The 15,656-nt window shown below is 36.1% G+C and overlaps 1 protein-coding gene and 1 long non-coding RNA gene across 3 annotated transcripts; one reads left to right on the forward strand and one right to left on the reverse strand.

Moving 5' to 3' along the window:
• Positions 1 to 13: 13 nt before the first annotated feature.
• Pka-R2 (cAMP-dependent protein kinase type II regulatory subunit) lies at positions 14 to 15,556 on the reverse strand. 2 transcript variants are annotated; one of them, XM_081979753.1, is made up of 6 exons: positions 14,758 to 15,556; positions 12,142 to 12,424; positions 8,007 to 8,183; positions 7,765 to 7,924; positions 4,865 to 5,051; positions 14 to 4,809 (listed from the first exon to the last, which is right to left on the reverse strand). In XM_081979753.1, exons 1-6 carry the CDS (start codon positions 14,987 to 14,989, stop codon positions 4,679 to 4,681), a joined length of 1,170 nt encoding a protein of 389 aa, XP_081835879.1. In that variant the 5' UTR covers positions 14,990 to 15,556; the 3' UTR covers positions 14 to 4,678. The 2 variants fall into 2 exon arrangements, with proteins under 2 accessions (XP_081835879.1, XP_081835880.1); XM_081979754.1 differs by lacking the exon at positions 14,758 to 15,556 and adding an exon at positions 13,359 to 13,515.
• Positions 12,420 to 14,218, forward strand: LOC145729133 (uncharacterized). The gene is made up of 3 exons (XR_014178277.1): positions 12,420 to 13,635; positions 13,824 to 14,031; positions 14,087 to 14,218. It is a non-coding gene; the product is annotated as an uncharacterized LOC145729133 (long non-coding RNA).
• Positions 15,557 to 15,656: the final 100 nt, after the last annotated feature.

Below are 15,656 nucleotides of genomic sequence, written 5' to 3' on the forward strand. Positions count from 1 at the left end.
AAAAAACGCAACATGCGATTTACATCATTTATTAATTTCCATAAAATAATAACATTTACAATTCAGGTTACAGATGATGATCTATAACGTAAAACATCCTCTGTATATGGTATAGTATAAGCTCTTTAAGGTTTCCTTTAGTCATTACATTGTGAAGTCCACTTTCTTGACACAACAATGTTATAATAGATGACGCAAAATGACACACTTAAACATTATTATTTACCATCAATCAGTACATTTAAGAGAGAGTAGGAAAAGTGATGGGAGGGGCTAACGTAATTCTAATATTTGGTACAATTTTTAGACTCACTTTTTAGTGGAAAATTGAGCCTTGGAAAGCTTTTTAAAAGTTCCACTACTTGGTACCATGATTGGATAAAGTGGTAGTAGTAGTAGTATCACATTGGAAAATCTGAGAGGTTTCAAGTCTGGCATGTTATTTCCTGTGATTTTTTTCACTCACAAGAAAAAACCTGTCAAACTCGGGAAATTAGTAGAAACTGACCTTCACTCTTCCTTAAGGAGAGGAGGTATAAAGGGTTTTAAAGTTTGATTTCATTTAACATTCAATAGCCTAAAACACTTAGAAAAATGTCGTCTATAATAGTTGAAACTGAAAGCTGCTATTATTTCTTTACATCTATCTACTTACATTAAACTTCATAGAAATATATTAATGTGTATACGGAGGTTCAAAATTTGCGCTATTAACGGGATGTTAAAAATCACTGAATAAAGATCAAACTATTTAAGTAGTTCAAATCAAGACCTTTTTAACACCCAATAGGAAATACTCTTGTAGATTCAGGTTGCTATAGAAAAATGGCCAATTTTTTTGATTTTCCTGTATGACTTTCAAATATCCGGTCCTTGCTTAAATAGATAAAGAAAATTTTAAGTACACTTTGTGCTGGCTGATTCGGGAGTTTGATATGCCTCTACGGTTCTCTACTCGATCTTGCATCAGCTACTGAATGCGTGTACAAAATTCCTTGATCGTAGACCAACATTAATGATTTCTAGATGTTGATTGAATTAAAAGTGCTTGTTAACTACTACATGTTTAAAGACAGCTGGAGAAATCGAAGGATTACAGATGGACACCAATTTATATGATACAGAGCGTTTGCGGTAGTACAACATTAACGATTACTTACACGTAGTTCTTGTTTTAAATGTTATTATTATGATAACAATGGGAATTGTTTGTAATTTACACATTCATTCAAATAACTTAAACACTCACAAAACTAAAAAAAATAAGTGAAGCGGGGTTGACTACATTAATAAGTGAGCAAATTCAACAAAACAAGTATAGAGGGAGTTTTATGAAATATAAACTAAATTGCGCACCACGTCAACCGGGACGTTGTTAATTGAGCTTAATTTATGGGATTTTGGTTGATGGAAAAAACTCTGACTTAATGCTTATGTGCGTGCAAAAAAGTGAGAGATATAGTATAGTATATATGAGAAAGTAAAGAAAAGAAAACTTTCAAACTACGGCGATCTAAAAGCTATTCTATGAAACCTGAGCAAATAGTCGTAGAGATATATTTCATTACATAATACCTGCAAAATTTAATATTGCTTTTTTTGGCTATTTTTATACCTACAAAAAGGAGTTGATATACAGTGTGGAACAGTCAAATGGAATAAATTCGATAACGAATAAATGAGAGCGTGTTGGGAAAAACGCTTGGACACGTCAATTTTTGTATTTTTAGATGCGCATTTATTAAAAAAAATAAAAATTATATAGGGTGTGTCATGTGACAGTGGCCAATACCAACTTTCTTATTTTAAATACAACCCCCTGTATATTATTAGTTTTTTGGATTCTTATCTTCAACTGTTTCGGAAATATTAAGTGTGTTCAGATGTATTACAACAATTAACATTAAAAAAAGAAAATTATTTTATTTCACAAATTCGCTACATTACACTCAATACTTATTTTCACAAACATCTCTTACATTGAAATTAATGTTTTTTTGTTTTTTTTTACATTATTTGTGAAATAAAATAATTTTCTTTTTTTAATATTAATTTTAGTAATACATCTGAAAACACTTAATATTTCCGAAACAGTTGAAGATAGGTATGGGACATTGTACATGAATTATGTCTAGAATTTTCTGAAGAATCCAAAAAAAAATTATAATATACAGGGGGTTGTATTTAAAATAAGAAAGTTGGTATCGGCCACTGTCACATGACACACCCTATATAATTTTTATTTTTTTTAATAAATGCGCATCTAAAAATACAAATCGACGTGTCCAAGCGTTTTTCCCAACACGTTCTCATTTATTCGTTATCGAATTTATTCCATTTGACTGTTCCACACTGTATGAATAGAGACAAGGTAATAAAACAGGCAAATTTCTCTTGTGTGATAATTGTAATGTTACTAGGGTGCGAAATCACCGACTGATGATCAATAAAGTCTGGAGAAACATTTTAAAAGTACTTTGTATAACAGTACGTAATACTGCCCAGAATTGTTCAAATTACTCAACAAGAGTTAGAGTTAAATAGAGAAAAACCGTGAAATTTGAACACTCTGTATCTTCGAAATGATTCATATAGTGTAGATGAGTTCAAGTAATTCCCAATTGATCAATAATTTATTTTGGGTTTGTTTTAACTTAAGAAAGTGTTGTTTAGGTCAATATCTCGGGACATTTTTGGCCGTTTCCTAATTAGAATCCTGTGACTCAAGAAATAGCGATATGTATCCAAAAAATGCGACATAGCAGTGCTAAATCTCGAATTAAGGCAGTAGCTTTGAACTGTCATTTTAAGTCACGTGTAGGTCCCATATTATGTGTTGCATAATTTTCAGTCAACTCTTTTAACCGATAGAACCATACAGGGTGTTTAGAGACAGTTAAAGTTTAAGTTTCACACTGTTGCTGGACACCCTGTAAGGTCTTACCAAATATGGGGCTTGTCCTGAAAAGTACTCAGATAATGTGGAACATACAACGGCATTTGAATGATAAATACAAGCCTGCTAATATGGCTTAATTCAAGATTGAACAGTGTTTTATTCATTTTCCGGAAAAATCGATATTTCTTCGGACACACGACGTTAAAAACGTCCCGACGTAATACCCTAGACAACAAGTTGCTATGTGCGCACGTTCTTGTCCCACTTTGATTGTTTTTAGCCACCCTGTATGCTGGGTTACTTCAAAAATTATGTAAAAGATAATATTGGATCTACACCCAACTAAAATAACACATAAAAAGCTGCTGCCATAACTTAATTCGAGCTTGAGCACTGTAATGTCGTCTTTTTTGGATAAATCAATATTTCTTCCGAGATATTGACCTAAATAACACTTTCTTATGTTAAAACTTGAAAATGTCACTTATTTGCATGCACTTTTTTCACACCCTGTATAAGGCAGTTAGAGTGCATTAAAGCAAAAGTTTTCTACATCAGTAAAAAGCCAATAAACCAAGCTTAATGACGGTCCAAACCGCATTAAAATCTGTTGTTTCGTTTCAAAATGGCGTAGCTTTAAAAATGGCCCAAAAACATTACTGTCCCGGTTGACGTGGCGAGAAATTTATAAGATGAAACCATTGTAAAATCAATGAGAAGTTATATCAGTTTTATAAAGTCGTATTTTGTTTGGTGGTTATCAAACTGGCCATCAGCAACAAAATACTCTTGTTTTGCTAAATATTGGTCTAGAAAAAAAAAACAGATCTTCCGGCGAAAAATCGCTTGAGCAACTCAAATTTAAATTAAATTAACAATTACCACACAAAACGTACCATAAACATTGAAACGCAACAAAAACTCATACATACACACCCACGTCAAGGTAAATAAATAATCAAAGGTACTTTGGTCCGACCAGCGGGAGCCTCTTCACATTTTTCAATTTTTACATAATACTTTTAAAGTGATTAAAGCGCGCACACACACACACACGGGGAAACGTCGGAAACGTCTAAATTTCCATCAAGCTTAAATATTTATAGGACAAAATTGGCTCAGTTTCGTTTATTCTTCGCAATTTTACGAACGAGGGGGCGGTTAATTTAATTACGTCACTCTGATATGTGCATAAAAGCTGATTTAAAATGAAAGCTCGAAGCAAATTCGGACCAATCCGATGGAAAGCCACGTTTAGACAATATTTACACATCTTTTTGACTAGTATAAATAATTTTTCTTATCTAACAAACATTTTTGACGGCTTTCGGAATCGAGTCGACCTAAACTAACCGAAATACTGCACTGTCATTATTTGACAATACTTGTATAGGATGGTTTATTAACACAGTTGACAGATCTGTCGCTTATTAGTAAAGGAAAAAATCAATAACTTCTTTGTTCCTTCATCTACACTTTCCCCAAATAAACGTTCTAAATTTTCTCATCACAAAATGGGGCAACTTTAATAAGTAAAACATTATCGGTCGACTCGCTCCCAAACTCATAAACGGGGGGAGAAAAATTTAAAAAAAAACTAAACGCGCACAACCATTCGCAGACACAAAAAAAATTACAGTGGGGGGAAGATCCCCTTACCGTAGGTGGGGGAACACCACATCTACTCCCGGTAAAGCTCGACCAGGTAAACAAACAACCAGACAAAATTACGAATTAACGGAGCCAGATGAACCCCAATCACGGCCGCCCCGGGGCCTTTCATCGTATGTCGCGGATGTTTTGCTTTGAGCCGAATATTTTGAGCATTTGGTCCTCGTAGTCTGTGATGTTGCGTTTCATGATCTCCATACAGGGACCCAGGAGACGTTCGAACGCTTCCACGTCCAAAACTGCCCGTATAAAATCATAGTTACCTGGCTAAGAGGAAAATATCGGTAAACTTACATGCTAATTTGACATCCCCGTCGGCAAAAGCGGACGCTGCCCTAGGTCGATGGGTGACCAAAGCCAGTTCACCAAAATAGCCGCCCTTGGCGATACGGTTGATCTCGATTTCTTTGCCGCTATCGTCCAGGACGCTGATTACGACCTCGCCATCTTCAACAAAGTACATTCCATCGGCGGCATCTCCCTGGATTTTAAATACATATTTCCATAAATTTTATAGCTCCATGGTGACAATCAGTTGCTAATTGTTCTAGAACGTGTCAACTAAACGTGGTTAAAGTGTTAGAAACGCTAAAATTTGATATTCTTGGCATTAGTATGGTCGCAAAGCGGCAAAAACCAGACAAACAGCCTCCTTCTAACACATTTTGCCCATAGTGCACCCTACTGTTCAACCCTTATTAACTCCATTATTTTCAAATATAAGCCGAAAACCACCAAAATAAAAAAATAGAGCACATTAAGGGCTTTCAGAAAATGTCCTTACATGAGTGGATTGGTTGCACGGTTTGTTCGCTAGAGTGTGTTGAATTGTTGAAATGAGGGGGAAATTTCAAAACCAAATATTTCCAAAACTAAGTTAGAAGGCTGAAATTTACAGGGTGGTTAGAAGATTAAAAGGGCTAAAAATTTGTATTCGAAACGTTTTTGCGTAAATAGCGCTTAGTTTGGGTGTAAAACGTCCAAAACCAAGACAACCTCCCTCTTACCCATTTTACCCATATTGCACCCCACTGTTCAACCCTTACATTTCCCTACTATTTTCAATTCCATTTATCGAATGGAATCTTGCTAGGTCACGTGACTCTACTTAAGATTAAAATAGAATCCTTGCCTAGTCACGTGGCCATATTTAAGACCAAAATGTCGTTCCGAAGGTCACGTGATTATTTTCAAAGGTTGAATAGAATCTTGAAGGTCACATGACTCTACTTGAAATTAAAATAGTATCCTTACAGTCAGGTGACCATAATTAAGGTCAAAATGTTGCTCTAAAGGCGCTAAAATCATTCTTAAGCTTGAAAGCTATTTTTTAATGCTACGTGACTGTTTTCAATCTCAAAATAGCATCCTCAAGGTCACGTTACCATTTTTATGATTAAGTAGGGGCCTAAAAAATAACACGTGATTGTTTTCAATGGTCAAATTCGTTTAAATTCTTTTGTCCACGACCAACCAATAATGTACTAATATTCAGCGTGTTGACAGAAGCTAAATGAAGGTCATATAGCGTCAGAGTGATTAATGAAGAGGAATAATGATCATTATTCTCTCTCGACCTAAAGGTGGTTGCACACCAAGCATAAAACATGGGATATGCGGTATTTCTTGCATGTAGACATCCACTTATGTCTTTGCAATTACTGCTAATTCAGAATACCATTTTCTTAACAAATACACCGCAATAACACAGTACAGGAGTTTGCCAAATCATTAGGTAAATTCCATAATTTATATTTGAAATATTTTTGGTGTATGACCGTCCTTAGTTCTGTGGTTTTTTAAGTTGACATTGACAACGTCAGTGCCCTTGTGGTCGTAGGCGGCAACGCTGGGGGTGCGTTCAGAAATAGGGCTGGTGTGCGCACCGTGGCCTTTGTCACATGCCACCATATAGTTATGTAAATAAATTGTTCACGTGATCCATTTTTTCCCAAATTCTGTCACGACTTGTACACCGACGGCCATTCTAAACGCGATCCTAATCGTATCGAGTTTGACATTTCAGTTGTTATGGCGGATTTGAGAGATTACCTATATTATTTATTATCTACATAAAAGAGAAACTTCTAATTTGCCTGCACTTGGCATTAGTGGTAATGGACAGTGGTCGTGGACAAAGTATAGTATTATCCTCGTTTTTTATGGCCATTAATCCCACGGGAGATTTGCGTCCCTCGCCTGCGGCTCGTGACGTAAACATCCCCCTTAGGGATTAATGGCTATCATAAAAAGCTCGTTGAATAATATACTATAGAGTGGCAGTTTAGTTTTTCTTAGAATGTTTTTCGGGGGCTCTTTACAAGCTTAGAACCCAGGCCCGTTAGTATGGTACTACGGTATCCTGGTTTTGTAGTTTTATAGCTCGAGGGAGCAAATTGTGTGTTTCTCAGTACAATGACTGATCAAGTAACATGTCAATCTAACAGCCAGAATAGTCATTATAAACCTATAAAATGAGTAGGTAATAATGCATTTTCTATACAATTTGTTAACTCTTAAAGTTTCTTTATACTTTCATTGTCATTTGGATGGGATTTTGTTAGATACGATTTTAGTGGCAGATTAGGCACTGTCCTAAATAGTGGAACACACGCCGCAACTGTCAGAAACACCCCCATAAACCTATAAAATGATTAATAATGCACTTTCTACATAATTTGGCCAATTTTAAGGTTTCCTTATAAGTTTATTGTCATTTTTGACGTTGAAATAAGTAGGCACTTTTTTAAGACATGGCTGGTTTTTTTAAATCAATTTTGACAGATGTTACATTTGTTATAGATCAAACATCCTAAAAGAAGACTCTGATGCACCTTCTATACAATTTGTTAACTCTCAAAGATTTTGTTAGATGTCATCTTGGTGTCACACGTCACAGCTGTCAAGAAAAGACCCATAAACTCTTTCACAGTTGGCGTTTCAAATGCTGTCGCGTTGATGTGAACGTCAAAGCCAACTCCAAATTCAACTTTAAGTTTATAATTCGCCCTTAAATGCCCCTAATTCTTGACAGCAGAGAACCACATTTTCAAAAGAAGCGATGATAGAATATGACAGAAGAAGCTGACAATGGCGGGTCCCTGTCACATTCTATTCTTTGGTGCTAAAGATATTTAGAATGAAGACCTCATAGTTCTATATTGTAATATTTATGACGGTACTAAATAACTAACCTGTTTGATGATTCGATCGCCATTATTGAACGTTCTAGGTACCAAGGCGTCAGCCAAGTTCATTCTCTCGTAGGGCTGGAGGGTCTTCAGCATTGGAACGCTCTCGATAAGAGCTTCGTACATCTTCCTCTTCTTGAAAGCGGATTTCAACAGAATGCGCCTGAAAATTGTTTATTTGAAAGTTTAAAATCATTTCATTTTATATTTCAACAGTTATATGACATGAAAGTGAAAATTCTCACCTAAACGTTTGTCTATCCATAGCCCACAAAGAACCTTCGGTTTGGGCCCTAATGGTAGCCGCTCTTGGCATGTTATAAAGCAGCGCCAATTCACCAAAACTACCCCGGTTGTCGTAAGTGTGAATGTGGACCGGCTCCTGGTTCGGATCGCTCTGGACGTAAGCGAAGAAAATACCACTGGAATAACAACATTACATTAACAACCCAATAAAAACAGTAATCGAGTATAAATGACAACTGACAGATTTATTTCTAAATGTAAACGTGTAACGGACAGAGAAACGTAAGTAATTGCATGCGCGGGAGAAAGACCGAGAACGAAAAAAATATCAAGTAGGCCATATTTTTAGCGCGCTGTTGCCAAACGTCGTAAGTAAGTTTGTCGAGGGTATTGAATACTTACGGCGTTTGGCAACACCGCGCTAAAAATATGGCCTACTTGATATTGTTTTCGTTTACTGTCTTTCTCCCGCGCATGCAATTATCTACGTTTCTCTGTCTGTTAAACGGTTTTCCTATGGTCGCTTTTGGATTTACCACACCTGTATATAATCTCTAGAACGTTTATGGTGAATTAACAAAAAGTTTGATTACCAATCTGTGTTGCAACATAAATAAGGATGTGGGTGAACGAGGGGGACGAAACGGCGGCAAAATCGATTTTCGGAGCAATGTGACGTAAATTAATTTTTTCATTCCCGTGACGTCACCACCAGTATAGTTCTCACGCTATAGGCAACTTCGTTCTGTACAAACAAACATTCGCGTGCCGATTGCGATTTAATTAGTGGGTACTAGTTAATTTCTTCGTATTTTTCGCCACTCGACTTACATAATAAAATAAATCAATCCAGGAATCCTTGAACAGGTGCTATCGCACACTACGTCACCGTGACGTCACTGAAACCGAATTTGGGTTGATCGTTATAGGTAATGCAAATCAACCAGTTTTTTTTTTAGGGTACTATTAACACGTCAGTCGTAGTAAGTAGTACCTCCTGATTAGATTAGCAAACATCACGCGTTTAAAGCAATTTTAATAAGCGCTGAAGCTCCAGGGAGGCACTCTGTTGCTTAATTCTGAGTAAATTAAGACACCCAACTGGGCCTATAAACAGCGTGGGCATTTGCTAAAACGCACAGTTCACTTTGCTAATCTGTTGGCCTATTTTATTATTGTCTAGGCCAGAGATCCTAGAGATATCGTTTAAGTAATGTGGGTTCGTAATTTAACGTACCCACAAGAAAAACGGGTTCTTGTGCGGTGCCCTAGTAAAATGTAGACTAGTGGCTTTTCTTTTTATGGTCTGCTGATTGTAAAGACTACTTTTTGTTGCATCTTTCATGTATGGTATTTAATGGTACGGTACCGTCACTCTAGCACATTATTAATTACGTACTGCTCCTGACTTAAATTAACCTTTACGTCCAATTAACCGACTGTTTAGTACTTTTCGGGCTTAATTTTTTTTTCTAGATTGTGTTGAACTGTGCGGCAACTTTTATCGAAAACCGGTCGTTAAAACTCAATTGCATCAATTAAAGGGGCGAATAATATTCTATTGTGGTTTGCGTTTACGATCGTCAAAAACAATTGAAGAAAAAACCCAGTCAAGAACAAAAGGTACTTAATTATTATGCGACGTGCGTTGAGCCAATTGAATTATTGTTTGTACCGTGTATCTAAGCGAAAAAACAGTACACGACCATTTATTTATGTTTGAGTGTGTAATTTTTTCGGTAAAAACCATTTTAAGCACTCGCATAAGATTGGTTCATAGAAAACATTATAAATTTAGATTTACATGTCAATGGAACTGTTTGAAGTCACGGTTTGACAGATTGGACATAGCTATTGTGATAATTTCTCCGCGAGAGGGCGTTTTGCATGGCACGCTAGATATGTTTTGCTAAGCCGGTTGTATTTGGTTTACATAAAACAATAAAAACTCTAGAATAGTTTACTTACTTATTTGACAAGTTAGGTCAAAATGTCATAGAAAACCAAGGATAGAGCAGATTTCAAGCCTTCTAAAAATATCCCCACATGAGTTGATTGATCACACCGTTTGGCCACTAGAGGGCGTCAAAGTTCCTTCACCATAAAATGTGAAATGTTTAATTGTTTTTCTATTTGTTAATATCAGGTTTTGATAAAAAAAAAGGTGTGTACCATAGTAAATAAGTAGTAAGTCGTACCATAATGCTTTTACCAACGCAAATTCAATAATACTAAAGATAACACCACAACATACTATTTGTGATGCTATTTTATACTGTATAGGTATTTAGGTAATAAGTTATTTAACAACAAAAAAGTAATTCAACAATACGCACTTGATAAATATTTTCATGGCGGGAGTTTAAAAACTAGGTAATTTCCAATTCCAACAATAAGCTTTAAATAATTTGGGTTTTTTTTCTGGATTAGGAAACTTAGGAAACCTGCTGCTGCTCTTGGTTCATAATCTGACACCCTCATATCACTCACAAAACTCACGAACAACACAAATATGCAACTTTAACTTTACTTTTAATAGTTTTAATACCTTTTAGCACTTTATTGAACGATATTCAAATTTTAAATTCAAAATAAATGTCATAGTGACAACAACAATGACAACTAGGAAATTAGTCGTTTTCTTTCGGATCTAAACGCGATATGATCCAAAGGTCACGTGGCGTGCGTATAATTTTGTAATCATGGGGTCACGTGATTTTTAGAAAAAAAATGAAGTGGTTTTTGTGTTCGTCAAATGTCAAATTTTGTGTCTTCATGGCCTCCTATTTAGGATGGAGTTCTAGATTTATAATGTTTTCTATCACCGCCTACTATACTAGAAAGCCTAGGAGGTGCTTGTCAAAAATTCCAATCTAGCGGAAATAGTGGTGACAGTTTGCGTTTGTTTGTACTGTGGAAATTGAGTTTTTTCAGGATTAGATGAATTTTTACCGTTTAAAATCAAAACTTTACATGCACAGGTATGTGGGTTTCATTTTAAAGCATCCTTCAATGTGAGAGCAACAAAAATAATTTTGAATGAATGTTCTTGGTAATAACATAAGAACCATTTACCAGTTTTGCTTACCTAGTTTCAAGGATTTACAGATTTTCTTACATTGAACAGTGTTTAAACTAGTTTGCTGTATGTTGTACTTTCCAGGACAAATGTTCTAACCAATTTGTTTAAACTGGACTTGATTGTGTACAAAAAAGCTCTATCTATACATATCTGTATCAGGAATGAACCTTTTTTTGATTTTTCACTCACAACTTGCAATCAACTACACGAAATAATAAAAAAAAACTTCTTATTTTAGGCTTTCTAGTATAGAGGGCGGTGTTTAGTGTCATTGTGACGTTAAGCACGTTTTTGACAGTGACAGTAAACTAAATCGAGCTACCCAAGTTCCTGGATATGTTTAGCTTTGCCAGACGGTTTTTCAATCAATAATACAACTTAATTGATGAGCTTTTGGCTCGAGATTTTCTCGCCAGCACCGTTAAATATGTCAGGAATTAAAATTCGAGGAAAAGTTGCATGACAGTAATTATTTTCGTCGGTCCGATATTAAATTCGTTTAGCTAAAATAATCCAGAGGAAATTTATACGATAACTTCTCCTGGAGTAGACCCCGGGCGATTTATTTTCTCGAAATATAAATTGATGCACCGCCTGGCCAGTCTAAAGCAAATAAATGTATTTGTTACGAAAATATAATAATGTCGTAACGAGGAGCTGCATTGTTTTTGGGCTCGTCCAGACCGAGCTCTATCGATTTTAATAGTGCCCGCTTAACTAAATCAGTCGATTTTAATCCGGAATTAACCTGGAGGAAACGACGTTTTCCTGATTGGTTGTACTAAAGGCAGTTTAACACACACTTAATGCATTGATCCTTTAAAAGGAATCATTAAAACAATTATACTTGTGACGTTCATCAAGTTCGGTTAATAATTGAGTAGGTCAGCAGGGGGCGCTTCCAGTACAGCTGCAGATATCAATTTTTAAAAGGATATTTGATGACGTCTGTAAGCAATTCTGTTTAAAAGTTTATTACAACACACATGTGGTTGAACCCTAAGGGTCGTATGTTTCAGTAATGTTAACCTTTACTAACAGTTAGTCCTCACCTTTGTATAACGTAGAAGTTGTCACCATCATCGCCTTGCTTGATGACGAGTTCATCTTTTTCCACTCGTCTTTCAAACATGGCGTCCAACACCTCGTTCATCTGATCCTTTTCAAGGGAACGGAACAGCAAAATGTTCCGCACGGCATCCGAGAGACGTTGCCGCTGCTCATCCGACTTGGGAAAGATGGTCCTGGTGCCGTCGTCATCCTCGTCCTCCTCTGGATCGTACGTTTCCGCAAACACCGATTTTCGTCGGTTTTGGAATCTACCCACCGGAGGTTCTACAAAAAAAAATGAAAAATGAATGTGACAACTGTCAGATGCTGTCAAAATGTCAAAGTTGCACATTTGCTTACACTATTTACATTGTTTAAATTATCCCCAATATCTAATGATATAGGTACATATATCAAAACTATTTTCTACACAACATAGAATCTATTCTGTTTGTGAAGAGACTCTATAATTAAATGATTTCAATTCGGGTCACGTGACACGTCCGCTGGTTATTCCAAGGAATATAATCGACACTTCCAGTGGTGCATGTAAAATTAGGCAATTTTACACCTTAACATAAAAATGACCCTTTGCTATACAGATTGGTTGAAGTCTGGCAACACTGTTTTAGGGATGTCGCTATACAAATCCAGTTTTAATCATGGGGTAATCCAATTTAATCCTCACAAATAGCTTGGTTTTACTGTCAATTAATAAAATCCATGACGGTAAGGTTTATTTTTGTTTATCGGGCATCTGAATGGTAAAGGCCAATCCCATTAAACCAATAACATGTGTCAAGCTGATTTTCACTGACAATATAATCTGGTCAATGGTACCAAAAAAAAAACAATTTTTTATCAAAAAGGTCGCATAAACTGGCAAAGTCGAGGTGAGGTCGTGCTAAAAACATCAACAAACAATGTTTGTCTCCATGTAATGAGAAAACTCATGATAATATAATAAATACGAAATGAGGTCACACATAAGACGTTCATATCCAAATAAAAATGACCCCAAACACACATTCACAAAGTGTCATAAAAATTTGGTTGCTGTTAAATCTTCAATCTTGCTTTGGTCAATAAACAACTCTGGCTGTAAATCACCCATGGAATGCAAGTACAGCAAACCTAAACAACACATAAAAGCAAACTCTGGAAATAATTCCAATAGAAAAATCAAACAATCAAGTGGCTTCTCAAAGTTTAAACAAACCTGCAAGTCCTAAAGCGTCAATGCTAAAAACGTCTTCCTCATCATCCGATTCAATTACTTCCAAATAGGAAACTGAAATTGTTGTTGAAAAACTTGTTGAATAATCTAGATCTTTACCCATTATTGATTCTGGATGACACTTGATTGACAAAAATGATTTAACCCTATAATAACAAAATTTGAAGTATAATCTGCAGAATCTGGGTAAATTTCAATACTGTCTGTGGTTTGTGATTGTAAAAACTTTGGTTGAACACATCATTCACCAAACATTAAGGTAAATAGTAAATGAACTATTTTTGAAGTGCCTACCACTTGGCAATTCCATTATGTACTCCAAAACTACTTTATTAAATCACTTATTACATTTTAAATACAGATCTGGCTTTTCACCCTTGGTTTCCATCCACTTGTATACAAGTGGTTATTTACTGGATAATTATTCTATAAATAGGATTTTTTTAGAAAAAAGTCAGGTTTTGTACTAGTTTGCCTACTAGTAAACTCTCTACAGCCCTGAATATTTGTGTGAAAATATTCTGGTATTAAGGGATGGTAATGCTGGGTGGAACTTCATTACAGATGACCTTCACTAATGCAATTTCCAATAAATGTCTCACTTGACCCATTTCCACTACAAAGCACCCCGAAGGGGGATTTGATTAAATTGTGTGTATGTACAATAAATATGCCAATTTCTTGGAACCTACATCCAGTAGTATTTTTAGTACTCAATTTTTGGCTTGCAGTTTTATTCCTATCATTCATCAACCAATGTGGAAGTCAGAAATTTCCTAGAGGAACAATATTTACATTTAGGGCTTAAACTAAAAGTCCTCCTTGACCTTTTGGTTCCTGCAATACCTATAGGCAATTGTAAAATCAAACTCAAATGTGTGGCACTGGACTTGATATTGATTAATGGTTTCTTAACCAAAAGCGGAAGTGCTGAATCATGAGCCAGGACAAATTCCACTAATGGTCTGCTTAACTAACCTATCCAAACCACATTTGGGTGGCGCCTTTAGGTCTGGAAAATGTGTCTATTTATTGTTTAAGTTATTATTAAAAAATAATTCCACAAGGTTGCTATTTCACTTATTATGTTTCAAGCCTCCGATAACTTAAACTAGGGGGTTTATGAACAAATGTTGATAATTTAAGAAAAATGCTTTCTCCAGGGTTTAGCTTCCTGCTATTATTATATTGTGACGTAGGGAAAGATTTGGCAACTTCAGGCTAGTTGAAAATTGAAACAATCTTTTGATATTGCCCCTATAAATAAAAAGTAGTTTTGCTGCAAAATTGCACTTTTGTTTAGGGAAAATATTCTAATTCTGAAAAACCTTTATGAATATACCTCAAATATAACATTATTTAGCTGAGAAAAACATGTTACCTTCTTCCCTAGACAACTCAGATTCATCAGGAGACAAAGTTTCAGAAGGACCGGCCCCCTCATAAAGCATGGCATTGCAGCGAGCCTCCCTAAGGCGACTGAAATAGTCCGCGGCATAGGACACCACATCGCCGGGTTGTTCCAACAGATAACTGATGGTAAATTCAAGCAGAACTTCACGAAGTTCGTTGGGAACCTGCACACGGGCCCCCACACTACCACCACGGTTCATACTTCCTTGCTTTTTCGTAATTTTGAATGAGTTTGTTCACTGGCCTAGGAAAAGGACACGGTCGCTCCTATCACGTTTACGCGACCCCCCGTTTCAGTGACGCATTACTGGGGCCCTCCCGGTTTTCAAACACAAACAGGAATTAGGTTGAAAGCGGAATGTCACAGGACCGTCGATTCGGATCGAGCCAGCCTTGATATTAAGCCCTAATCTTAGAAATCGTGACCCAGATATAAGGCTGGGTTTACGTCGTTCTCGGTTTTCACGAATTTCATTCACTGCATATTTGCTACTGGTAAAATATTCGGTATGTCGCGAATTAAAGGCGTTTCTGGACACCGATACGGGACCCTTTACACTCCACTGTACGCGATCAATGATTAATGATCGGCTAGCCAGCAAGCACCTACACCTGACGACTGACAGCTCAATGACAGCACACTGTACAGGTGGGAAAGCTCAAACGTGCAACGTTGACAGCACCTCTTGCTATTCCCTAACACTCCAAAACTCCAATTCCTCAATATTTTGTCTATTTTAGAGCTGAATTAATTATTAGTATAATAAAATGCATTATTAAAGCCACTCTGAAGAAAGTTTACGTATTAAACCAAGATGAAAAGTGCACTAGCAGTTTTATTGTTAATATTTTGTCATGTGGCAATAC

This window comes from Ips typographus, linkage group LG5, assembly GCF_016097725.1.
Source record: "Ips typographus isolate SLU linkage group LG5, UJ_Ityp_2.0, whole genome shotgun sequence".
Taxonomy (NCBI): domain Eukaryota; kingdom Metazoa; phylum Arthropoda; class Insecta; order Coleoptera; family Curculionidae; genus Ips; species Ips typographus.